This window comes from Populus alba, chromosome 15 (genome assembly GCF_005239225.2).
Source record: "Populus alba chromosome 15, ASM523922v2, whole genome shotgun sequence".
NCBI classification, from domain to species: domain Eukaryota; kingdom Viridiplantae; phylum Streptophyta; class Magnoliopsida; order Malpighiales; family Salicaceae; genus Populus; species Populus alba.
In genome coordinates, this window is record NC_133298.1 from 2,282,929 (window position 1) to 2,309,162 (window position 26,234).

General features: G+C 36.8%; 1 protein-coding gene across 1 annotated transcript; it reads right to left on the reverse strand.

Annotated features, from left to right (window-relative positions):
- Positions 1-16,276: 16,276 nt before the first annotated feature.
- On the reverse strand, positions 16,277-21,122 carry LOC118028322 (uncharacterized). The gene is given in 5 exon segments (XM_073404983.1): positions 16,277-16,839; positions 16,972-18,490; positions 18,492-19,055; positions 19,491-19,638; positions 20,065-21,122. Coding segments are annotated over 5 exon segments (3,678 nt in total). The 3' UTR covers positions 16,277-16,450.
- Between the last annotated feature and the right edge of the window lie 5,112 nt (positions 21,123-26,234).

The following is a 26,234-nucleotide window of genomic DNA, read 5'->3' on the forward strand; positions in this document are numbered from 1 at the left end:
CTCTCCTCTGATCTTCGGCCCTTCCTCCTCTGTTGCTGGCCTGCTCGTCAAAAATCCCCTTCCTGGTTCTGTTTCACCCCCCTGAGTTTGTTTTTCCTTTTCTGGGTTTATTTTCCTTTGTTCCCCCTGGTGTCCCCTTCCCCGTGTTTCTGGGTTTATTTCCTCGTTGTGCTTGCGTTGTTCTGGCAATTTTTTTCTGGGTTTTTGTATCGGTTTTTTTTTTTTCCTTTGGTGTTGGTTTCCTCTTTTATAAGGCTAGATCTTCAAAAACCGTCTCCTTCACGACCGGGATCATGGCCTGTTGAATCGGATGCATTGATTTTCCTGTTGAATCGGCTGCCCTGGCGAAATGGAAGGGATGACGAGCAGTATTATTGCAAACGGCGCCGTTTGTGTGTTTTGAGGAATTTTTCACTTTGGTCCCTGGATGTTTTGAACTTCACAATTGAGATCTTAATCATTAATAATCAATTTCTAATTGTACCCTTGGATTAAGTCAATTGAATCCTTGATTTATAGTGCCATTTACACAACAGTCCTGGGTTTTTGGACTATTCAATTTTGTCCTTGGACTTTAATTTTCTAGCAATTTTTCCTTGAATCAGCCCCAAACTTTGGTATTTTTTCAATTACACCCCTAATTCCAAATTTCCCATACTATGCCAAAGGCTTAATAGCATTATTATTGCATTGCTCTGAAATTTCCCTTTAACAAGTGAAAACCATGTAAGTAATAATATTTCATGAAAAGATGATCCACAGTTTTTATAGCTTCATCACAAAAAGGTTACATAGATTAGAAGGAGTAGCTACACATACCAAGACAGAACAAACACCAGTTCTTTCTTGCTTCCACCGTTTAGAATCCGTGACATTTTGTTTCAAATGAGTACCTTTAATTTGGTCTAGAAGGCAGCGCAGTTGGCCCATCTCTGTATGCCTCAAGCCTCTCTTCCAAAGTAATTTCCAATGCCAACCTTCATTAAAATAATCACCGGCCATATCTGAAATCATAGCTTGTGGTGATGTAGAGAAGGCAAACAATCGCGGATATTGAAGCTTTAGAGGTCCATGATCTAGCCATGAATCTATCCAAAAATGCGTCCTCATTCCGTTTCCAGCTGAAAAATGACAACAATTTTTCAATCATGCTGAAATGTCACCTTCATCATGTATAATGGAATATATACCAGACCATATACCTGGAAGCAAGGTTGTCAAAAACGCTTTTTTGACACGACACAGAACATACAATATAAACTCGACTTGTAAACTCGAATCATAAAATCGTAAAATCAAAAATAAAATTTTTTAACTAAAAATCATAAAATTGCAAGTAAAATATTTTAACTGAAATCATAAAATCGCAAAATAAACATCCAAACATCTTAAAATACATAATTCAAATACAATAAAAATAAACAATACAAATATCCAAATATCTTAAAATCTATAATTCAAATAAAAGTAAAATAAACAATACAAATATCTAAACATCTTAAAATACAAATACCCTATGGTATAAAATGTTCAAGCAAAAAATATTCTTAAACTGGTGAAACTAGTGATAAATTTTAGGTAAACATCAACAAAATGTTGACAAATATTCATAATACAACCAGGATTTCAAAATACTTAGTCACAATACAAGAGTAGAAAATTCACCATCTCTTCCAACTGTTGCCAGCCATCTTTTATTGAAAGCATATAGTGGCAAAGAACAACACAAAATAAACTCCTGACCTCATATATTAAAATTTTAAATTCTCAGAAGCTGTATCATAAATATGACACTTAACATGATAGAAGATTCACAATTTGTATTAAGTATAATTTGAATTAGCACTGTATTTTATTCTATATTAAGCGTAAATGCATATATTGAATAAAAAAAACAGAGGCTGTATAAGTCCTCCCTCTTTTCCATTTCCAGCTTTGATGTTTTTTAACTTGATCGAAGCATAGTAAAAAGAATTAATTAAGAAAAAAGAACTGAAATAATTAATTATAACTTAATATAATTTTTCTAAATGCTAATAAAAAAATAGAAAGCAAAAAAAAATTAAAAGGAGAAAAAACAGAAACAAAACAAGGAAAAATGATGTAAAATATTAAGGCTTCACAGTCCAGAACTCCTGACCATGACTAGGCATGACCCATCAGCCATCAACCATTTCTCCGCCTGGTGTGCCACAATTTTCTCCCTATAGGAGATCTAATTCAATGCAAGCTTTCTCTAGATCACACCATTTCTACACACCTTTTCTTTCAAGTTTTGAACTGTGGTTTAGATGGCTGAAAAGTAGCTAAAATAATACTTTTTTATAATTAATTCTAAGAGTGCAATTTGAAAAGCACAAATTCACGTCACACCTCTTCACTTTATTTCTTCTCTCTCCCTCCTTCCATCACGTGATGTGATCAGGCAGCAGAAGACTTCACTTTATTGCACTGCTGAGTCTTTCAAAAATATGCATTTGTTAAAAGTTTTGCTTAAATCGTGAAAACGTTCCGTTTTTAATGTTTTTTTACGAGTTGACCTTTGAGCGAGTTTGACCGGGTTTGACTGATTTTACTGGTTTTCGAATTTTAACCCTAATTTTATATGTTTTATGTATTTTAACTTGTAAAATTGGATGATTTTACGAGTTAAAACGCATTTTTAACAACCATGCCTGGAAGAGAGTACTGAGAAAAATAAAGGAGACCATTTTCAAAACTAGTCTAATACTTCCTGTTAATAACATCCTCAATTGTGTTGGTCACTCAGCCTCCATAACCATTTGAAAGGAAGAGCTTTGTTTTTTCCCTCAATGGAACCCACTCCTAGACGGCCTCTTTTCTTATCTCGTACTACAACGTGCTAATCTTTCTGGCCTCAATAAACCCACACCATAAAAATCTTCTCCGAATTGAGGTAATGGCTACAATCACCCCTATAGGCATTAGGAATATGGAGAAGTAGTAAAGATTGAGAGAATTCAACACACTTTTCAACGAACATATACGCCCTGCTATACTCAAAAGCTTGCCTTTCCAATTTGCCAACCTTGATATGATCCGAGAGATAATTGGTTTCTAGGTTGATAACCTTTTTGGGGTTTGCACCAGTGGAAGGCCTATTCCTATTCCTCTAATAGCTTTTGTCATGAATTTTATCAGGACAGAAACAGTTTCAATCTCTAATTAATGAATTATTCCATGACTTAGTCATGATAATAGCATATGCTGAAACAAGATCAATAGGAAGGTTGTTGCCAGTTTGCTCAAACAATATCATCCCACGTTGGATAAACAGGTGAAGAGGCAAAGGGTCGTGTGTATCCCCAAGTGGGAGAGTCCACGTCAAAATTTTGTGGTCCTGCCCGGTTCTAGTTCCATATTTTCTCTAGATTTAGACGACAATTTGAATCAAGCCCGGAGGTCTGTTTGTAGCTGAAAAGAAAGCAGCCTCCCAGTGGGCACGCTGTAAACCTCCCTTTTCCAAATTTGCTCAGATATTGAGGACGTAGCTGATGATGATTCTGGGAAATCATCTATAGAAGCCCATCTAATATCCTGTTATTTCTAAAGAAAGTTGACAATTTTTGCTGTGCAAGCTGCCCGCCTAGTATTGTCCCATCATTTTTAAAAGAATAGATTTTTGATATTTTATTTTTTTGATAGAAAAAAATCTTGTTTAAGAAGTCGCCCACTAATATTATGGTTACTAAAAATCCTAACTGGTCAATAAAAATTTTATAGTACGAAACTGATTACGTAAAAGAGAAGATATTATCATTCTTTAAGCATCCTACCTAAGGTAATTTGCATTATTTGTTTTGTTTTAAATTACTAAAAGTTTGTTGGTTGATGTTATGATGGTTTACTTGTAATATTCATAACTTTGGCGTTAGTGAATTTTCAATTACAAATATTTTTAACTTTGATGTTGGTAAATATTATGTGCAAAAAAAATGGTATTCCTGACTCTCGCATTAATGAATAAACCAGTAAAATGAATTTAAATTAATGCGTATATATTTTTTTTAAAAAGAAAAAATATATTATATACTAGATTTGCATTTCATAGTAAAAATCCACAAATCAATTTTAGAGTAAAAATATCTAAAAAATACAAGGACCCACAAATAAATTCAAGAAGAAACACAAACGTTTTCATAATTTTTTAATATCCGAAAAGGCCTATTTGACTAAATAACAAAATAAAAAGGGATGGAAAAAAAAGGTAAGATATAGAAGTGTGTTCTACCAAATATGCCCTTGACTCAAAACAGATTGGGCTGGTTGGGCCGGGGGACTAGGCCCATCCGAGCCTCAACTTTTTTCTTTTTATACAGGCCGGGCTGGATCAAGCCGGCCTGACCCGGCTGGCTGAGTCAGACATGCATGAACTATTAACGCATGCTGTGTGCCGTGATTACCTTCGCATAGTACCGAACTTATTTGAATTTTGCAAAGGAAAAGGAAGCTTACCTGTTTCAGGGGGCTGCTGAAGAAGGAGGCTTGTTCTTTCTGGCTAATGTTAGTCTCCCCTCTTCTTGCTTTTCTTTTGCTTTCTTTGTTCTTTATTTCCTGGTTTGCTTCTGTTCATTCGCCTCTGTTTGCGTTTCCAGGTCTCTCCTGTGTTGTTCGTTCCCTCGAGTTGTGCCCTCGTGTTCTGGTCTTTCTCTCTGGCCTTTATTCCCTTTCTTTTGTTTTCGTCTGTCCTCCGTATACATCCCCAGTTCTTTGGTTTTTTTTCCTCCTCTGTTTGTGTTCTCTCTGTTTTCTGTGATTTTTCTCAGCTTCCGAAATCCCCCCCCCTGGTTCGTTCTCTCCTCCTCTGGTTTTTTCGTTTTTTTCTCCCGTCTCTCCCCCGTCCAGTGCGCTCGTTCCCCCCCTTTTGTGGTCTTTTCTCTGAATGTCCTCTCTTTCTCCCCAGACAATTATCATGGGGGTGAGACATATTTGGAGATGCATCGTGTAGGAGACGTTGAATACGATTGCAACCGGTTTGAGGCAGTTTCCTTTATGCTGAATTAATCCATGAAGAAGGTGATGAATAATAGAAACGCAACGGCGTCGTTTTCTCCAGAAATGGTTATTTCCAATTCGACCCCTGATATTCTGACATTTAGTAATTAGGCCCCTAATCATGGAAAATCCCCTTTTTTTAATTTTACCCCTGGATCAAATTACAATTGAACCCTTGTATTTCAGAGCTATTTACACAACAATCCTTGGTTTGCAATTTAATCAATTAAGTCCTTAAATTGACTCTTCAGCTTTTGATTCTTTCATAATTTACCCCTAGAAACATCAATTAAACTCCGCTATAGTATCCCCGTCATTTCACTTTAGTCCTTAGACTTTAATTTCTTTCAATTGCAACCAAAATCAGCCCTAAACTTTATTATTTCTTCAATTAAGCCCTTGATTGCATTAATTAATAAAATCAAAGTTTAATTAAATCCCAAACTTATTAATTCCTTCAATTTTTGACCAAATTTAATCCCAAATTATAATTTCATCCATATTAATCCAATTATAATTTTAATTTCTGTTGTCTTAATCCAATTCTCAAATTATTTTTATTCATTCATTTTTTTGTTATTTATTTTTTATTTTATTACTTAATTTTTTTAAAATTAAAAAATTAGATATTAAGCAGAAAAACAAACATCAATCACATGGTGAATAAGCATCTTTTTAATAGCTTGACGTTTAGTTTGCATACCCAAACCACAACAATTCCAAAAGTAGATTTTCATGTTAAACAAGATATGAGGAAAAACATCTCTATCCATAGTAAATCTGGGATTGCTCTGTTTAATACCTGATTCCATTGATTCTGAAGAGCTATCTTCCTAGTGCTCCACTGTTTCTTGAATGCTACCGGTTTGGGATTGAAGTTTGACTTTTCTTCTACTCCGTCTAAGTACCATGTGGTGAGTAGGATTTGTCTCATCAATTGATGCCCCTGTTATGTCAAAATTTTGTGCTTCACAATTCTTTTCCAATGCATTACACGCTGCACTGATGCTGTTACCAATGGATGTGCTGTCTGCTGACGTGAGAAGACCATATTTGATTTCTGGAAACAACAACTCCACTGGTAGATCCAAAATCCTTGCTGCACAATTTGTTTCCCATACATTACACTCTGAACTGATGCTATTAACGTCAATGGAGAAATTGTCTGATAGCATGTGAAGGTATCTTTGATTTCTGGGAACATAAATTCAACTTGTAGATCCAGTAGATGAGGTTTTGAGGTCTGGTGGTCGTTACACATCATCTCAAATTCTGGATAATGCAGCGGGTCTATCTCCTGTATTTTGAATATCTCCTGCATTTTGAACATAGTCTCTACTATCCAAACATAAACAGTTATCTTCATCAATGTGCTTTGTGTGCTGAGTTGCAATAAGGAATTTCAAAGTGTTTAAAGTGCTAAAGTGCAGACTAAGTTTATCAAAACCAATGACCCTTCCGAACCTCAACATGATTTTTTTGATGCTCCAGGCAAGTTCGGGAAACTTTTCTAGTCTGTCTATAGGACCATCCTTCATAGGCAAGTCTATCATGGAAAATGGAAGCAAGCATTTGTCATTGTTATTATAAGAAAACTTGTCTTTGGGTTTCGGGCTCAGTTATATCCTTTTCACTTCTTTTGTCAGTTCATTTGGATCAATCAAATCAATTCAGCTAGGGGAAGAGTTTCCAATCAGTTTGTTTTATTTCCAGAAATTTATTCTTCAAAATAAACATTATGAATATTGTTTTGTTGGTATTTGGCTTTGTATATCCTAATAAAAAGTTTTAAATTTATTGTAAAATAATTATTTAATCTAAAAATTTAAACTCTAACATCAATTTAAACAGCCATTCAACCTAAAAATATCAAGATACTTCAAATTGTCAAAACATTATGATATTATAGAAGTTAAATATGTATTATTTGCACCCTTATTAATTTTAAGCAAATATTCTTTTAATAAAATTAAGTGATAAAATAGTATTTTTTTTCAAAAATAAATAATAATTAAGAATTTAAATTCAATATATAACGAGAAAAATAAATACAGTATTTATTTTTTTATTACTTTTTTATTTTTATAATAAAAAATTTTAGATTCAATTTTAATCAATAAAAAATCTTAAGCACCGGGTATCAAGTTGAAAAGCTATTAAAATTTCTAAAATTTGAGTTAGGTATTTTGAATGTGTAAAAGATATTATTATTTCTGGTTAAAAAGCTAGACTACAGTAGTGAAGTAAAGTTTCTTTTGAGAAAAAAAAAAAAAAACCTTGTCTTTTGTCTTCACTTATCAATGGTAACATTCGCTATGAAATCTCAAATTTGGAAATTTTGTCAATTATTTAAGAAAAATAGAAAGCATTGGCCACTTCTTTTAGGATAGGTTATGTTTTTATTATATCATCAAGATTGTAGTTGTATTACTAATATGGCAAATATTGAAAGAAGCTTATTATCACTGCCGATTAAAAATAAATAAAATCAAGAGCTTATTATAATTCATTTTCGTTTATTGGAAAACAAAAAAAAGGAGAAAATATGTTGATTTCTTCCATTGTTGCTCACGAAAACTAAAAATATGTGAAATATTTCATCTGGCGAATTTAAGTTCGAAATGGGAAAACTCTGTTTCTTGTTTCTGCATTTAATATACACAAGCAGCAGGCGAAGAAATAGACGAAATGTAAGACTTTGGACTGAATATCTAAGACAGACAATAACACCTCTTGAGAGGAGGGGGACTCTTTTCCCAGCTGAGCTACTGGCTCCTTGGCAGGAAAGTATACAGTAAAAATTCAACCATGAACATTTCCTTGGATCAACTTGGCATTGCACGAAAAGTTACCATAACAAGTAATTCAACAACCATAGTTGCTGACTCAGCTACCAAAGCTGAAATTCAGGCAAGAATTCTTCAGATAAAAAAGGACCTCGCTGAAACAGATAATGCTGCCCATTCAAGAAAGCTCTCAAGAAGAGAATTCTAAATTATCTGGTGGTGTGGCTGTAATCAAGGTTTGTGATCAAGCTCTCAGAAAGAACTGCTAAACTTGTATAAAATATATTTTGGAAAAATAGATGGGCATCTTGACAAATCTGGCTATAAGTGTGAAGAATTACTGCCAAGGACATAGGCTCCTTGAGTGGCATTAGTTCTGTAGCAGGGATGAATTTTCTGCCCTGTTTTCCTTAAGAAATACAAAGACAAACGACAGGACTCTAATATTTTGTTTGGTGATGTTTTATTTTAAAGTTATCTTTAGATTTAACTTGTTTAGCATGCAAATTTAGGTAGGAGCACACACGGAGACAGAACTTGAAGACAGGAAACTCAGAATTGAAGATGCAAAGAATGCTACATTTGCTGCCATGGATGAAGGGATAGTACCTGGTGGTGGTGCAACATATGTACATCTCTCGGAGCAGATCTCCTCAATAAAAAATTCCATGAAAGATGAAAATATGAGAAGATTGGTGCTGATATGTTGCAAATCTGTTCTCGTTCCTTTCTTTTTTCAAAAGTTATTTTCTTCACACTTTCGCCTCACTAGGATTTGATCTAAGGTGATTTTCTTTTCTTTTGTGAGATGTGCCTTTTATGCTCATGTTCTTTATTTGGATTGGTGAATGTGGCGTCTTCAAATAGAATAAAAGCAGCGTTTGTGAATGAGTTACCCATGCAGCGTTTGTGCTAAAAGCAGATTATTGCACAAGACTTGTAAAACGGACCAAGTTCCTTTCATAATTAGTGATAAAGTTGGACATACCCTGTGAAATGGTTTATAAATGCAGGGCGTAGCATGGGAGAAACCCTACAAGTAGTGGTTTCTAAATGACTACAAAGGGAAATTTCTTCTCCCATGTAGTAACACATACCAATGATGCATTACAGGCACTTCTCGCACCTGCAAAAACAATTGCAACTAATGCAGGGGTGATGGAGCAGTTTGTGGTGGAGAATATTCGATCTTGTGACTGGAGAACTGGTTACAATGCAATGACTGGTAGATATGAAGATCTTCTCAATGCAGGGGTGGTAGATCCTTGTAGAGTTTCTAGGTGTGCACTTCAAAGTGCTGTCTCAATTGCTGGGATAGTTCTAACTAACTCAAGCTGTTTGGCTGGTTGAAAAAAATAAAGAAGCCCAAGCCCGCTGTCCCTTATGTTCCTGGAATTACACCTTGAGAAAAAATGGAAAAGAGCTGTTAAAATTGTAGAAAGAAGCTGAAGAAATTTTATTGCTCTGATGGCTCACATCAACAGTTTTGATTGGCTGGTCAGAATGAAACTTGAAGGTGAAGCAAGTCTCTTCAACAAGCCTTTACAACTTCTGGGATCACCAGGTGGATCATGCTTGAGACCACAAAAGCATCAAATGCCATAATGAAAGGACTTTGCATTTGTCTGGAAATGCTTTTGGTTCTCCCTGCTGGATACATCGACGACTACTCCCCTAAATTTTGTGTTTGGTCTCTGTTACATTTGATTTTCTGGCTGGTTTCCTGTCAAGAAACTCACTACTATTCCAGTAACTCAGCAAGTAGCCATATAGGAAGAGTAATCCCCATATCCAGATGCCCTCTTTAAAATCTTCAACTGAAGTTAGTCACTGACACAATTCAAGCAGAAAATCACCTTTATTTTAACAATTATATTTTCCCATGACTGCTATATGATTCATCTGTCAATTTTATTTGAACGAGGTTTTGGTCTATTGCCATCAAATTTAATTGATTTTTGTTTGCTATTGGATGATTGCCTTATAGTGTTATAAAACATGTTCTGCTGTTTGAGAAGCATCTTTTGTGAGTTTTCAAATGTTTGATTTTTCAACATATTTTCTTTTTGTTTTGAATTAGAAGCGCACACGTACATCCTCTATCATTTTCATGGAAATGGACTTCGCCCCGGTGCTCGAAAACTAAAAGACATATTTCAGTTTGGGCATGTGCTTATGTGGCTGCGTAGATTATTATCAATGATGTCAAGATAGTATAGAGAACAGATTTCCCTACTCTAAATATGAAAATCATTTTCTTCTTCCTCTCCTTTCTCCTCAGTCGTACCCAATGCACCTTCTAATATAAGCTCATGAATATTACTAGTACTCATGAACGCTCTTCCTTTTGACACACTACCCATCTTTCTTACTTTCATCTCTTTTCTCATCTTCCTCTTCCTCTTCCCTTTGACACACTTCCCATCTTTCTTACTTTCATTTCTTTTCTCATCTTCCTCTGCCTCCTTTTCCTCATTCCGTTTAACTATTTCAAAGTTCCCCTCCCAATCAGTCTTTTTATCCACAACAGACGCATCATAAGTGTCTCATAACTTCTGCTTTGCTTCAAGTAGTCCATTATTAGACTTCATTTTTTGAATCGCAAGCACTTCACTGGGATGTTTTCAGCTGTTATATTCAATTAGGGTTCTGTTGGAGTTTGCAAAGGGTTTTGGATGTTCTTTGTTTTGGAGTTTCATGATCTTGGAAAGATACTAATGGATTTTTGCAGAGAAGCACGGATTGTCAACGAGGATGTTCTAGTGTTGTTGTAGATTCTTATCCAAGACTTGTATCATTTGATGATGTCATGTGAATTGTGTTAGGATACTGGCATGCAAACCCGACAAGACAAAAGGCTAAAATGAGAAATGAGACACACAAGAATTTACGTGGTTCACCCAATTAGGCTACGTCCACGGGCAAGTATAGAAGGATTTTACTAAGTAATGTGGGAATTACAACCTCTCTCAAATAATAGGAGAACAACTAAGAATCTCTCTATTACTAGGAGAAAACACCTCACTTACTCTCTCACAAATACCTCACAAATTTGTGGGATTATTTTCCCTCTTCACTCTCCTCTTCCTCTCTTGTTTCTCTCTTATGGTGTGTTTACAATGCTTGGATGCATTGCCTATTTATAGGCAAACATCCATGCAAATACAAGGGGTAGGCAAGTTGCACAAGTTTGGCACAAGTTTGGTGCCTACAATTTGTGACTAAGGAAGGATGGCTTCACCACCATTGTTGACTCCCACCATTGTTGACTTAGGTGGTTGGTTTCACATTGGTTGGTTTCACATTCTCCCACTTGAAGACTTTGATGATTGAATCAAGTCTTCACACTTCATCATTTGTGATTCTTCTATCCTTTCAATACTTGCCATCTTCATGCTGCTTACGTTTCTGCTAGGCCACAAGAGGATCTGCACCATATATACTTATCAGTGTTGACTGGTTTGGTTAAAGCATCTGCTGGGTTTTCCTTTGTGTGAACCTTCTGAAAATCCACACTTCCATCTTCCACCACTTCGCGAACAAAGTGATACTGAACATCTATATGTTTTGTTCTTGAATGAAACGCTGGATTCCTTGCAATATGCAAGGCACTCTGACTATCACAATACAAAAGAATCTTCTCTTGTTTGTGCCCGGAGCTCCTCCATAAGTTTCTTCATCCATATTGCTTCCTTACAAGCTTGTGTAGCTGCCATATACTCAGCTTCTGTTGTGGATAACGCTACAACAGTCTGAAGTTTAGAGACCCAGCTCACAGCTCCTCCTGCAATTATGAACACATAGCCTGTAGTGGATTTTCTTTTCTCAAGGTCACCAGCAAAATCTGAGTCAACATAACCTCTGATAGTAAATTCTGATCCTCCATAACATAATGCGGCATCTGAGGTACCCTTGATGTATCTCAAGATCCTCTTAATAGTATTCCAATGCTCTCTACCAGGATTTGCCATGTATCGACTAGTTGCTCCCACTGCTTGTGCAATGTCTGGTCTTGTACATATCATGGCAAACATTAAACTTCCCACTGCTGATGCATACGGTACTCGAGACATCTCCCATCCTCTCTGCTTCATTGCTAGGAGACATACTTGAGGATAATTTGAAGTTAACAGGAAGTGGGGTGGAAATTGGCTTACAATCTTGCATGTTGAAGCGTCGCAAGATCTTCTTTTAAATAATTCTTCTGAGAAAGCCAAATCTTCCTCTTACTTCTATCTCGGTGAATTTGCATCCCTAGAATCTTGTTTGCTGGTCCCAAGTCCTTCATATCAAACTCCCTAGCCAACTGTGCCTTCAATTCTTGGACTCGATCTTTGTTGGGGCCTATTACCAACATGTCATCCACGTACAACAACAGAATGATGAAAACATCATTTTCTTCAAACCTCTTGTAATACGTACAATGGTCTGAACTGAGTCTGTTGTACCCAAGGCTAATTATGAAGGAATCAAATCTCTTGTACCAACACCTCGGCGCCTGTTTTGAGACCGTATAGAGATTTGTTCAACCTGCAAACCAAGTTCTCCTTGCCTGTTTCAGCAAAACCCTCTGGTTGGAGCATATAAATTTCTTCTTCAAGTTCTCCATGAAGAAATGCAGTTTTCACATCTAACTGCTCTAAGTGAAGATCAAATATAGCACACATTGCCAAGACTACTCTGATTGTAGTAAGTCGTACCACCGGAGAAAATATCTCATTGAAGTCTATTCCTTCTTTCTGAGCATATGCTTTCACCACCAATCTTGCACGATACCGCTCCACTTGATCATTGCCATCACGCTTTATCTTGTAAACCCATTTGTTGCCAATGGCCTTTCTCTCCTTGTGGTAGCGGAACAAGATCCCAAGTGTTATTCTTGTGCAGAGCTTCAATCTCCTCTTGCATTGCTGTCATCCACATAGATACATCTGTGCTTTTGATAGCCTCATGGAAAGTTGAATGGCTCTCCATCCTCTGTTAGAAGACAGTATGCAATGTTGCTCTCAGTAACATATTCTGAGTGCCAAGCCGGTGGTCTTCTTTCACGAGTTGACCGTCGAACTTCAGGAGTTTCAGACTCTATTTGTTCTTGTTCTTCATGCTCTGGTACAGCTTCAGAAGAAGTATGATTCTGAGTATTTTCCATCTGGACTTCTGTAGTCTCCTTTAAAATGCTATTATTTTCTTCCATTTGCATTTTATCTTCTGCAAATATGACATCTCTACTGATGACTACCTTGTGGGCAGTGGGATCCCACAAGCGATACCCCTTCACTCCATCAGCATACCCCAAGAATACACATTTTCTGGATTTTGAATCCAGCTTACTGACCTCTTGAGTATTGTACATCACGTACACAGGACTTCCAAATATATGCAATCGAGAATAATCAGCTGGCTTTCCAGTCCACATCTCCATCGGTGTCTTCAACTCAATTGCAGTAGACGGAGATCGATTTTATTACATAACAGGCGGTATTGACTGCTTCTGCCCAGAATGACTTTTCTAGACCTGCAGCCTTCAACATTGCTCTTGTTCTTTCCAATAGAGTTCTGTTCATCCGCTCTGCCACTCCATTTTGTTGTGGAGTGTATGCCGTTGTGAACTGCCTTTTGATACCTTCATGTTGACAGAAGTTATCAAAATTCATCACTGGTATATTCTCCTCCATTGTCAGTCCTCAAACACTTGATCTTCTTTTCAGATTCAAGTTCTACCCGCGCTTTGAAGGTTTTAAAAACTACGAACACATCTGCCTTCCTTCTAATCGGATACACCCAACATCTCCTGGAGAAGTCATCTATGAATGATACAAAGTATCTTGCTCCTCCCAAGGATACAACCGGTGCTTGCCAAACATCAGAGTGAATCAGGTCTAAGATGCATTTGCTCTTAGTTGTTGACGTGCCAAACTTCAACCTATGTTGTTTGCTTGTAACACAGTGCTCACAAAAGGGTAAAGTAACCTTTGTAAGCCCAGGGAGTAACTTCTGATCAGAGAGAACCTTTAAACCTTTCTCTGACATGTGGCCTAGTTTTTGATGCCACATCATCGTCTTCTCTTCTGCAGGACTAGCTGATGCGATTGATGCTTCTGCCCATGATGCGTTTTCTCCCATTAATACAAACATGTTAGCAACTGTCTTTCTTGCCTTTAAAACCACCAGCGCGCCTTTGACAATTTTCATGATTCCATTGTCTGTTCGGATCTTACAGCCAAGACTATCAAATTGTCCTACGGACAAAAGATTCTTCTTTAAGTCTTTCACATGTCGCACTCCTGAAATAGTACGAAATTAAGCCATCATACATCTTCAATTTGATGGTGCCAATGCCAGAAATCTCTACAGCATGATTATCACCCATGAACACTGTACCTCCAGAGATAGGTTCATATGTATGGAACCAATCTCGTCTAGGGGTCATATGCCATGTTGCTCCTGAATCCATAATCCAGACCTCAGTGAGCTCTTCTCTATCTGTAGAGCTTGTTGCTGCTTCACTATATAAAATCTCTCCATCTTCTGAGGTGCTTGCAACACATCCTTGAGGTCTTGATGACTCTGCAGTATTCTCTATACCCTTTTTAAACCAACAATCCTTTTTGAAGTGCCCTTTTCTGCCACAGTTGTAGCATTTCACCAATCTTCTTACTTCTTGATTTGGACCTCTCCTGCCTTTGACTCCCACTGGAGCCACGCTCCGTTGATCTTCCTCTTGACACCAATAATGCCTCTGCTTGGTTTGAACTGTTTCTGTCTCCTTTGTTTTTGCGCCTATTTTCTTCTTCCAAGATAGCGGCTGCAACATCATCGAAGACTAAATAGTCTGAGAGGATATTATTGGTCAAGTTGATAATGAGCTGATCATACGAATCAGGAAGACTTTGAAGTAGAAGCTCTGCACGTTCATTTTCCTCTATTTGCTGACCCAATGTAGTGAGTTGTGAAAATAGAGTTCTGATTGTGTTGATTGTGGTCAGTCACCGACGTGGTTTCTGCCATTCGAAGGGTATAAAGTCTCCGCTTTAAGAAAATCTTAGTGTGCAAAGACTTAGACTCGTATAGCTTTGTTAGAGTCTCCCATATCTCCTTAGCTGTTTTCTTCTCCGCCACACTTGATAATACTTCATCAGCTAATGCTAAATGTATGTTAGCAATAGCATTGCCATCCATCTCATTCCATTTTGCATTATCAGTGATCTCCGCGGGTCGATCCCCAATTGCTGCCAAGCAATTGTCTTTCCTCAAGATTGCCTTGATTCTCATTTTCCACAGTGAGAAATTACTCCCCTTGAACCTCTCAATCTCGTACTTTGCTGCCATTGTATTTCACCGAGATCTATTCAGCTATCACCGTTTCACAGATCTGTAACGTATATAGAAATAATATCGTGTGAATAATACTTCACTAAGTAAGTTCCCAGGAAAGATTGGAGGGGGTCACAAAACGGTCCCGCTTAAAAACCCAATCTCCTTAGACAGAACTTCCTAGACTGTATTTAATCACCGCACTGACTTTCTATATACGCCAACAGTAACGTAAGTGAACAGTACCGTATGGATGAATAGTGCCGTATAGGTGAATAGTGCCGTAGACGTGAATAGTAACCGTATACACGACTAACTTTTGTGTGTTAACAACACCAACCAAGAAGGCTCTGATACCACTGTTAGGATACTGGCATGCAAACCCGACAAGACAAAAGGCTAAAATGAGAAATGAGACACACAAGAATTTACGTGGTTCACCCAATTAGGCTACGTCCACGGGCAAGTATAGAAGGATTTTACTAAGTAATGTGGGAATTACAACCTCTCTCAAATAATAGGAGAACAACTAAGAATCTCTCTATTACTAGGAGAAAACACCTCACTTACTCTCTCACAAATACCTCACAAATTTGTGGGATTATTTTCCCTCTTCACTCTCCTCTTCCTCTCTTGTTTCTCTCTTATGGTGTGTTTACAATGCTTGGATGCATTGCCTATTTATAGGCAAACATCCATGCAAATACAAGGGGTAGGCAAGTTGCACAAGTTTGGCACAAGTTTGGTGCCTACAATTTGTGACTAAGGAAGGATGGCTTCACCACCATTGTTGACTCCCACCATTGTTGACTTAGGTGGTTGGTTTCACATTGGTTGGTTTCACAAATTGCTAGAAAATATATAAAGTATATGGCTAGCTCAATAATAAAAGTTTTGTAAGGGAACTGAAGCAGCCTACCATAAGACAAGATCTATTAGATTTTTTGAAGCCCAAAGGAAAGATACAGAGACGCTCTGTTTTTGTTTGGTAAATAAAGACTTTTTCTGGCTGTAGGTTTGGTCTTGTCTCAATTCAGGAAATCCCACTTATAATTCAGCATAATCGGGTAAACCCTTGAGAGAAATTACAAAATTACAAAATGTTTTGATGCCAAGGCCGTTGGCCTTCCAGGTACAAAATTAACCTAAACCAAAATATGTAGTAGGAAGGCAATTGATACAAATGAAGGCAATAAATTACATGATTCATGACATTCACCAAGTTCATCTAAAATGATGCTTTGGACGGAATATCTAACATAGACTTGATTATTGAATATTACATTTTGCCAAACAAGTTGCTTCTCACAAACGCCCAAGTATACTGTAAAAATTCAGCCAATAACATTTCTGTGAACCATTATATCTTCCAATTCCATCGTGGAGAATAGCTTTGGAAATGGAGGCCATCGAGTTGTAAGCTCTGTAGAAACCTGTCGCATTGTTGGCCGATAGTGAGGATCGGTCTGCAAGCAAGCAAACGCCAGTTTTGCAACATGTGCCACACCGTCCGCAAGCTCGTTTTCAGGAGGTGGGAGGCGCTGGTCTAAGACATCCTTCAAGACTGTATTGTGACCAATTGGTGATGATGAGGAGGTGGAGGCAGATAACATCAGAGATGAGATGAAATCGCCAGGATGCTTTCCCATCATTACTTCCAATGTTAATACTCCAAAGCTATACACATCACTTTTTTCATCCACTTTCATTGTGTATGCCAACTCTGCAAAAGAGGCTGGTCATGCTATGTTTTGCCAACCTAATTTATTGCACCTATTTTGTTTTCAAGTGATTTTGTAAACTAACCTAATGTAGAAGGTGATATTGAAACTTAACCTAGTGATTTTGTACATACCTGGAGCTGTGTACCCAAAGGTGCCAGCGAATGATGTCCAATTGGACGAGTCAGGCATTAAGAGCCTGGCTGTGCCGAAGTCAGAGACATGAGCCTCATATTCTGAATCCAAAAGAACATTGTTGCTGGAAATGTCTATATGAATAATCGGAGGGGAGCAGTCATGGTGCATGTAGGATAAAGCATTGGCTACGCCTTCGATAAGATTCATCCTTTTATCCCAATCCATCTTTCCTGCTTGTTCCTCGTCGTTCAGTAACTTTCTTAAACTTCCCCTTTCCACAAATTCATATACCAAAAATGAGTGTTTGGCATGCGAGCAGAAACCATACAGCTTCACAATGTTCCGATGCCGTATACCCATTAAGACATCAATCTCGCTTCTAAAAGCTTTCAAGCTGCTCATCTCAACTTCTGGTGTTTGGTGGAATTTCTTCACGGCTTTGTATACAACTCCATACCCTCCAGTACCAATGCAATATTTGGAGTCGAATTCCTCAGTTGCCTCAATGATGTCCTCGTATCGCAGATCCCCACCAGGGCACCATCTCGCGGTAACATCTCTTTGTGGTGTTTCCACTAACCTTTTCTTTCTTCTGCTTTGGAAAAAGATAAGAAAACCTACAATCAGGCCCATCAAACTACCCAGCAGAGAAAATACTGTCAAAAAGACAACTTTGGGGCCCTTCTTGTGCACAGTTTTGTTTTTCAAGAGAGCAGAACAAGCCTCCAAACCAGTTGCTTTGCCACACAGGTTGGTGTTGTTGCGAATTGCTTCAAATGGTGCCTCGCGAAAGGCTTTGATGTCAGGAATGGGGCCCTCTAGCTTGTTATAGGATACATCCACTTTAGTGAGGCCTTGCAGTCTACTAAAACTGGTTGGAATGACACCAGACAGCATATTATGGGAGAGGTTCAGAAACTCTAGCCGCTGCAGCTGTCCAAGCTCCGGTGCTATACCTCCCATCAGGGAATTCCAACTGAGATCAAGACTTTGAAGAGACTGTAAAGACCCCATCTCGGCAGGAATAATCCCTGTGAATCTATTCTTGCTCATATTTAAGAATATCAGTTTTGAGCACTTGCCAAGCTGTTTAAGAATTGTTGCGCTAAAATTGTTCGCGGCCAGGCCAAGCTTTTCCAGATCAGATAGCGATGCGACATCGAAAGGAATATCACCTGAAAGCTTGTTATCGTTGAGTGCTAGTTCAATGAACTTCAAATTTCCCAATTCCTTTGGAATTCTCCCAACTAGTTGATTTGAAGAGAGGTCAAGAACTTGTAGATGAGTTGCCTTTCCAAGAGCAGCTGGTATCTCTCCAGATATTTTGTTTCCAGAAATTCTGAAGGCGGTCAGATTGTTAAACTGCTCCCATTTCAATGAAAGTTCACCATGCAATTTATTATCACTCAAATCCATGTAGTTCAAATGAGGATGTGTGCCAAAAGCTTCAGATATGTTTCCACTAAGTTGGTTTCTCTCAAGTCTGAGTCTCAACAAGCTGCTGCAATTTCTCAAAGCTTTTTGGGATAGGTCTCGTGAAATAATTGTTCGCCGCAGCAAAATATGAAAGTAATCCACCAAGGCACACATCTCGTGGTAGATTACCAGACAATCTATTAGAATATATTTGTAACGAATACAAATGTGTAAGATTGTTCATTTCTGGAGGAATTGGACCAGAAAGTTTGTTATTTTCAAGATAAAGTTGAGATAAGCCTTTTAAATTGCCTAGAGATGCTGGTATTGTACCGGTTAGTTTATTAAATGATACCTCTAAAAGAAAGAGAGATCTCGTCAAGTTTTTGATAAAAATAATGAGACCGAAAAGATTGTTGTTTCCAAGGGAAAGTTGAGATAAGCTTTTTAAATTGCCTAGAAATGCTGGTATTGTACCAGTTAGTTTATTAATTGATAAATCTAAAATAGTGAGAGATCTCGTCAAGTTTCCTAAAGATACTGGTATTGTACCAGTTAATTTATTAGATGACAAAATTAAAAAATTGAGAGATACTAAATTTCCAACTTCTGGTGGTATGTTGCCAGAATGGTTATTGAAAGACAAGTCAAGGATGGAGAGGTTAGAAAGGTTATGACGCGGGACAACATGTAAAAAGAATTAAAGCAAGAAAAGAAAGAAGCTTTAGAGAAAGAAAGAAGCTAAGAAGAAGAGGAGGAGAGGGGTTGGAGATATGCAAATCTGCATTTTTTCATTAATCATCAAAAGTCCCTTAACATTTAGAGAAGTAGGGTATTTATACTAAAACCCTAACTTGAATAAGCAATTGGGCTTATGGCCCATTAAATAAAATATCCAACATTAATTAAATCAAGCCCAACAAATAAAGCCAAATTAATAAAACTCAACTAAAAGTCCATATAAATTAAACCCAAAAACATAAGTTAAAGCCCAATTTCTCAATGGTTTGGACTATCCTCCATCGTCTATGATCGTACGCGTGCATAAATAATGTTTCCGGTTCGGTGTCCCCATCAATTCTCCCGGGGTTGGAAGAACTCGACCCCGTCGAGTATAGGTCAAGACAGCTCCGATAATGCTCTCAATGACAAGGATCAAGCTGTTGTGATGTTCTTCTGATAATCCAAGTATAGTCTGAATCTGGTTGTCGAGTCCATATACTGGGATTTGCTGAAGTTCACCATCCCTGGTAAAAACAACTTGTGCATTCAAAGTAGCATTAATATGTTCCTTTTGTGCCAAAAATATGGATAATGAGGTAGGGGTATCAAAAGGAGCATCAGGGGTAGGCTGTATTTTATAAATACTGAGGTCTTTCATGTTCAAAGTAGAGCTAATATCAAAGTTTAATGGCAATTTAATGACATAATTATTTGATTTAATCATTTGCAACACTTTGAATGGTCTAGCATTACTTACTTGCAATTTATGATCGGTTTCCAAAGGACACCGTTCAGGTCTAATCTGTATCATGAAATAATCTCCAACATTAAGTGCATCATGATACTTAAGTAAATCAGCTCGAAATTTGTATTGTTCATTACTTGCTTGAATTTGTTTCATGATCTCAATATGCAAATTATGAACCCTACATGGTAATGACTCAGCAGACTTAGAGATCCTATTGTGAGGGGATATGAGAAGGTGTTCCATCAGTTCCTCAGGTTTGTAACTATGAACACTAAATGATTGAGGGTGTGGAATGAGACAAGCATTGTCTGAAACCTGTGTAGATATGGTATGGACACAATCAAGTAACCTAGGATTATCTTCATCTTCCTCATCACGTGCATGTGGTAAGAAGTCAAGAAGTTCAACATGTTGCTCTAAACTTATGATGTGCTGGACACCAAGCATATGGGGTGAGGAATCAGATAATTCAGGAGAACTAATATCATGAGACTTTTCTAAGACCATACTTATCTCTATAGGTGATTCCACTGAAGAGTTTCCTAAAACTTCCTCTACCATTAAAGCAGACATATCAGACTCTTTCTTAGCCTCATTCTCAAGCTCATTGGGACTCATTGTGTTGGGTCCCTCTTCTTGCACATCCTCGTCATCTAGGTCACTAAAATCCTCAAGATTAGGCTCATACACTTCAACACTACAATATTCCTCTTTACCTATATCCCTAAATTTTTGGATGACTAAAGGTTTAGAGGTACAATTTAAAGAGATATGACCAAAACCTAGACAATTAGTACACTTAACCATCAAACTCACTTTAGACACCTCATTAACAACTCGTTTGCCTTTATCTTTCTTGTAAGATTGTGAGTTACTAGGATTAGGCCTGTGGGGTGGAGCAACTAACAAAGAATCACTACTTCTGAATTGGGACCTAATAGGGATACTATAAGAGTCCTGACGATTTTTCCACTGATCCTTTGTGACCAACTTGTAGTCTTTAGTTAAGGTATAAGCTTGGTCAAGGGTAGATACACCTTGAAATACAACTTCTCTTCTAAGATCATCATTTAAGCCTCTACAAAATCTACGCAAAGTCATGGCTTCACTCTCTCTTATGGCACATCTAATCATGTAATCATTAAACTGCCTGATGTACTCATTGATAGACTTATTCTCTTGTTTTAGATTGTTCCATTGGTCTAAGAGTTTATTCCTATAAGACTGGGGTAGGTACTTTTCCTGAAGTTTTTGTTTCATTTTGATCCAATCAGTTATAGGAGGTTTACCTCTCATCTCTAAACAATCCTCAACGTCTCTCCAATAAATTTTGGCTTTATCAATGAGTTTCATCTTAGCAAATCTAACTCTTTTATTATCAGACAAATTATGCCACTCAAAGAATTGATCCATATCACGAATCCACATATCAAATATCCAAGGGTCATGACGACCGTCAAAAGTGGGGGCTTCTATTTTGTTAGGACTCAAGACTCGCTCCTCAAAGTCATCATGTTTAGAGTAACCTAAATGATGGTCATATTGGTGTCGCTCAGAGTGATCTTGTCCATAATGATTATTCTTGTGATATTTATTGGTCTTTGAGTACCTTATTCGAAAACTCTCTTGGGGCTCAATTCTTCTAAACATGTTGATCACCTAAGTTTGCAGTTCCTTTGAAATGATCATCAGGGTATCACTAAAGGTTGAGTCTACGGTAAGTGTAAACTTGAGCTTAGACACTAGATGATCGTGACACAAATGCATGCAATACTAACTTATAAATGGAATTGAGATCACAAATGGTTCTTACATGTAAAATCACAATACAAAAATAAAGCTAATTTGTTTTTTTTTTTTTTATCTTTTTTTTTTTAATGTGGAGATTAATCAAGAACAAATTACACTAATAAAATTGTAAGCATGTAATACTAGATTTTTTTTTTTTTTTTGTAAATGATTAAACAAACACGATGTCACAAGCGAGAACTTATAATTATCAAATAGAACAAGATATTAGCTATCACTAATGAAAGAGGTTGATGAACATAATTAACAAATAAAAATATTGATGAGGATTTTTTTTTTTTTTTTTTTTTGGGGGATTTTTTTTTTTTTGGCACAAAAAGAAATATTAATGATAATTTCGAATACTAAGTGCAATACCAAAGAAGTAAAAATCAACAAACCAAAGAGTAGAGTAATTTACCGACCAAGATTTAGTTGTGGAATTTATCGCGGATGGACCGTAGATTATGCAGCAACTGATGTGGTAATAATTGATGACATGGCGATTCTGCTGACGTGGCGAACAGTGGTGTAGATGCCTGAACTGCTGATGTGGTTCCGGATTGATGACGTGGTGGATGATGTGGCTCCAGGATGCTGACGTGGTTAGCCTGATGACGTGGCAGCTGACGTGTCTAGGTTAATTAAAATTCAGCGTATGTTTCTTTCTTCCTTGGCTGCTGCGATTTGTTGCTGCTGGCTTCTGTGACCTGTTGTCGTTGTTGTCGGCGGCGGCGCACGAAGCCTGCTGGTTCTGATGGGTCTGGCGGTGCAAGGGAAGAGGTGGTGGTGCCTGTGGTGGTTGCGGCTGCTAGTTTGGAACTGAAGACAGGGAACTGCTGTGGGAGCGGCGCCGCGGGTTGTTAAGGCAGTGAACTGGCGTGTCCCTTTGATCGTTGGCTGTGACCGGCGCTGATGTTGAATGGCCGATCGATCTGTGGGATTGATGTGCAGGTATACCGGTGGTTGCGGCTGATGGTTTGGAACCGAAGATGGGTTGTTGTCGGTGGTTTTGTGCTGCTGAAGCCGGAGATCCACTGATGGCAGATCTGTTGCTGCGTGGATCTTGGTGGTTGTTGAGAGAAGGCGTGGCTGGTGCTGCTGTAAACCCCGAGTCGACGTTGGTTGTGATGGGTTTTGTGCGCCTGCTGGTTCTACTGCTCTGTCGGTTGCTAATGGTTGAGTACTGTTGAAGCCGCAGGTCTGTTGTGGTCTTGTGGAGGTGCCGTTGAAGATGATTTGGTGCGATCTGTCAAAGGCGTGGAGAGTGGCCTTTTGTAGGAGAGTCTGCCGCCGTGGGTCTTGGTTTGACCGGCGTTGAGGCAGAGTTTCCAATCGGCGGTGATGCACAGAGCTTCGGTAGTGAACAGCGATTTTGAACAGTGAACCGTGGGTTTCTGAACAGGGGCTTTTTTCCGGCGGATGAACAGTACCTCTTTTTTTTTTTTCAGATTAGTTATAACACATAGATCGATTAATTGTAAGAACAATTAAAAGCCATGCTCTGATACCAAATTTGACGCGGGACAACATGTAAAAAGAATTAAAGCAAGAAAAGAAAGAAGCTTTAGAGAAAGAAAGAAGCTAAGAAGAAGAGGAGGAGAGGGGTTGGAGATATGCAAATCTGCATTTTTTCATTAATCATCAAAAGTCCCTTAACATTTAGAGAAGTAGGGTATTTATACTAAAACCCTAACTTGAATAAGCAATTGGGCTTATGGCCCATTAAATAAAATATCCAACATTAATTAAATCAAGCCCAACAAATAAAGCCAAATTAATAAAACTCAACTAAAAGTCCATATAAATTAAACCCAAAAACATAAGTTAAAGCCCAATTTCTCAATGGTTTGGACTATCCTCCATCGTCTATGATCGTACGCGTGCATAAATAATGTTTCCGGTTCGGTGTCCCCATCAGGTTACCTATATGTGAAGGAACAGAATCATAAAGGGAGTTGTAGCTAAGGTTAAGCTCAATCAAGTTAGGAAAGGCAGAGAATCGGAGACTATTAAGCGTACCTCTCAAACTAGAATTGGACAGACTTATGTTGCTGACACTACCAGACTTGTCGCAACTGATTCCGAACCAGTTGCAAGGGCTGTCTCCAGCCCAAGAAGTCAGGAGAGACTGGCTTTGGTTGTCAAGAGTGACTTTCCATTCTAGAAGAGCTTCCGCTTCCTTCCTTCCATTTGCTACTTCAGCAGCTCCAGTACTAGCCGAGTAAGCAAAAGAAGCAACGAAGGAAGCATAAGCAAGTAAGGAAAAACCCAAAAAAGGTGTGGAAAAGAGAAAGATGTGGGAAGCCATGGCCTTGGTGGTTTACTTTCTTAAAAAGGATGTATAAAATGATTTGCCCCGCATACGTATATATATGGGAAAGAAATGATAGATTTTCGAGTAAGATTCGGTGGAGATGGATTTTGATTTTGAAAAATTTGACGATATTAATTTTGATTTTTTTTTTATCAAATCTTAATTTGTTTTTAATTTTTATCTTTGGATCCTAATCTTGATTTTTTTTTTTCAAATTTGGTACTCAATCTCTTTTTTTTTTTTTTTGTGGATTCTTTTATTAATTTGATTTTTATTTTTAATTTTACCCCTTAATTACAAATTTTAGATTGTCATCTTATTTTTTTTCAAATTAGGTTCTTATTTTTTTAATTGCTATTTTTTTTCTTTTAAAAATTATTTAATTTATTTATTTCACCAGTCAACATTTTATTTATTAATTAGGGAGCTGGTCTTATTGATGTTTCTCAAAGCTTTTAGACTTGGCTCGGGAGTCGATTCGGGGCAAGTACCGAGTCACAAGTCAAGTGGGTTAACTTGAGTTAACTCAAGTCAATCAAATATTTTTTATTTTATAAAAAAAGGTTAAAATGCAATCATTTTAAAAAATAAAAATATAAAAAAATAGTTAATAAATTAACCAAATCAACCAAATTTTTTATTTTCTTTCTATGATGTTAAGTCATGAATTTTCTTTATTAAAAATATATTGACAGTGTTTTAACATCATTTTTTTATATGTTACAAAAAAATCAATTCACCATGTGAAGAAAATCGTGCCACCTATCGAGAAAGATAGATCATAGATCAATTAAAGGTGGAGGGCTGGAGGCAGAGGAAGCCACCCAGCCAATCAGCATCTTCGTTAGAAATGAAGTATCCTTTTGATGACTTCAAATGAAAGCAACCGAGGAGACAAGCCGGAAATTTCTAATTTAGACCGATCTGTAATTTGTTTTATTTCCTGAAATTTTATTCTTCAATATAAACCACTCATTCTAAAAATGTGAGACCCTGGTGTTGTGTGTTGGTATTTGGTTCTGTATATCCTAATAAAAAAAATTGATTTAGACCTCATTACCTGGTTTTAAAAGTGATTTTATTGAAACCTACATTTTAGAAAAATAAATTAAAAAACCACTTTTTTATTGTTTTTTCTATATCATAAAAAATATTAATATTTATTTTTTTCAAGTTTATCTAATATATATATATATATATATATATATATATATATATATATATATATATAGAACATTAGTTTTATAAAATGTAACTATACATATAATATAAATATTTTAAATATAATATTATTGACATATAAGCTTATTAAGTAAAATTTTTTGATATTTTTAAAACCTTAAAATAATTTTTATATATATTGAAAAAGACAAATTAGTTAATGGATTAAGAGTTAGATATTTGGGATTTTTGTATGACAATTGTTTTTACAATGGGGTAGAGGATCAGGGCAGAGGATCCTCAACACAAACCAAGGAAATAAACCTTCTATATATTCTGAGTTCATGAGTATATATAGCTAGCCTACTCAAAAACACAAAACTTCTAAATCCCAACTAAAAAAATAAAACAATTTTCTTCTAATAGCTATGTACAGAAATGGTTATGAAATCAATATATTAAACAATTTTAATATAAGTTTTTGACATATATAAATAAAAACTAAATATTTTTTATATCTTCTAATTATTCTTTTTCTTTGAATATTTTAACTTGTAACAAATCTTATTATATTTCTTTTTTTGATTATTAGGGGGTGTTTGAAAGTATCGTAGCAGTTGTTTATAAAGTGTTTTTTACTCGAAAATGTATCAGAATAATATATATTTTTTATTTTTAACAAATTATTTTTGGTATAGAACTTTTAAATGATATATATATATATATATATATATATATATATATATATAAAGCAAAATTGTTTTTCAAATTATTTAGAAATGCCGTTTGGGATGCAATTTCAAACCCCTAGTGCAAGGCAACGAATAGTTATTTTGGATTATATAGCTTACTAGTACCTAAAAACACAAATATTTTTTGTAAAACAAGCAAATATCTCACAGAAAATGCAATATCAATTTGGCGGTAATATACAGAAGTAATCAAACGATCTCTTAACATGCAATGAAACCAAGTCAGGGTGCCGTCTTCGCGAGGGCATATTATTTTCCGTCCAGGTAAAGATAAATATTTCTGTAAGCATTCAGGTAAAGGGAACAAAGTAAAAAAAGCCGGATCTTTGCTAAATGCAGGTTTCGGTGCCCGAG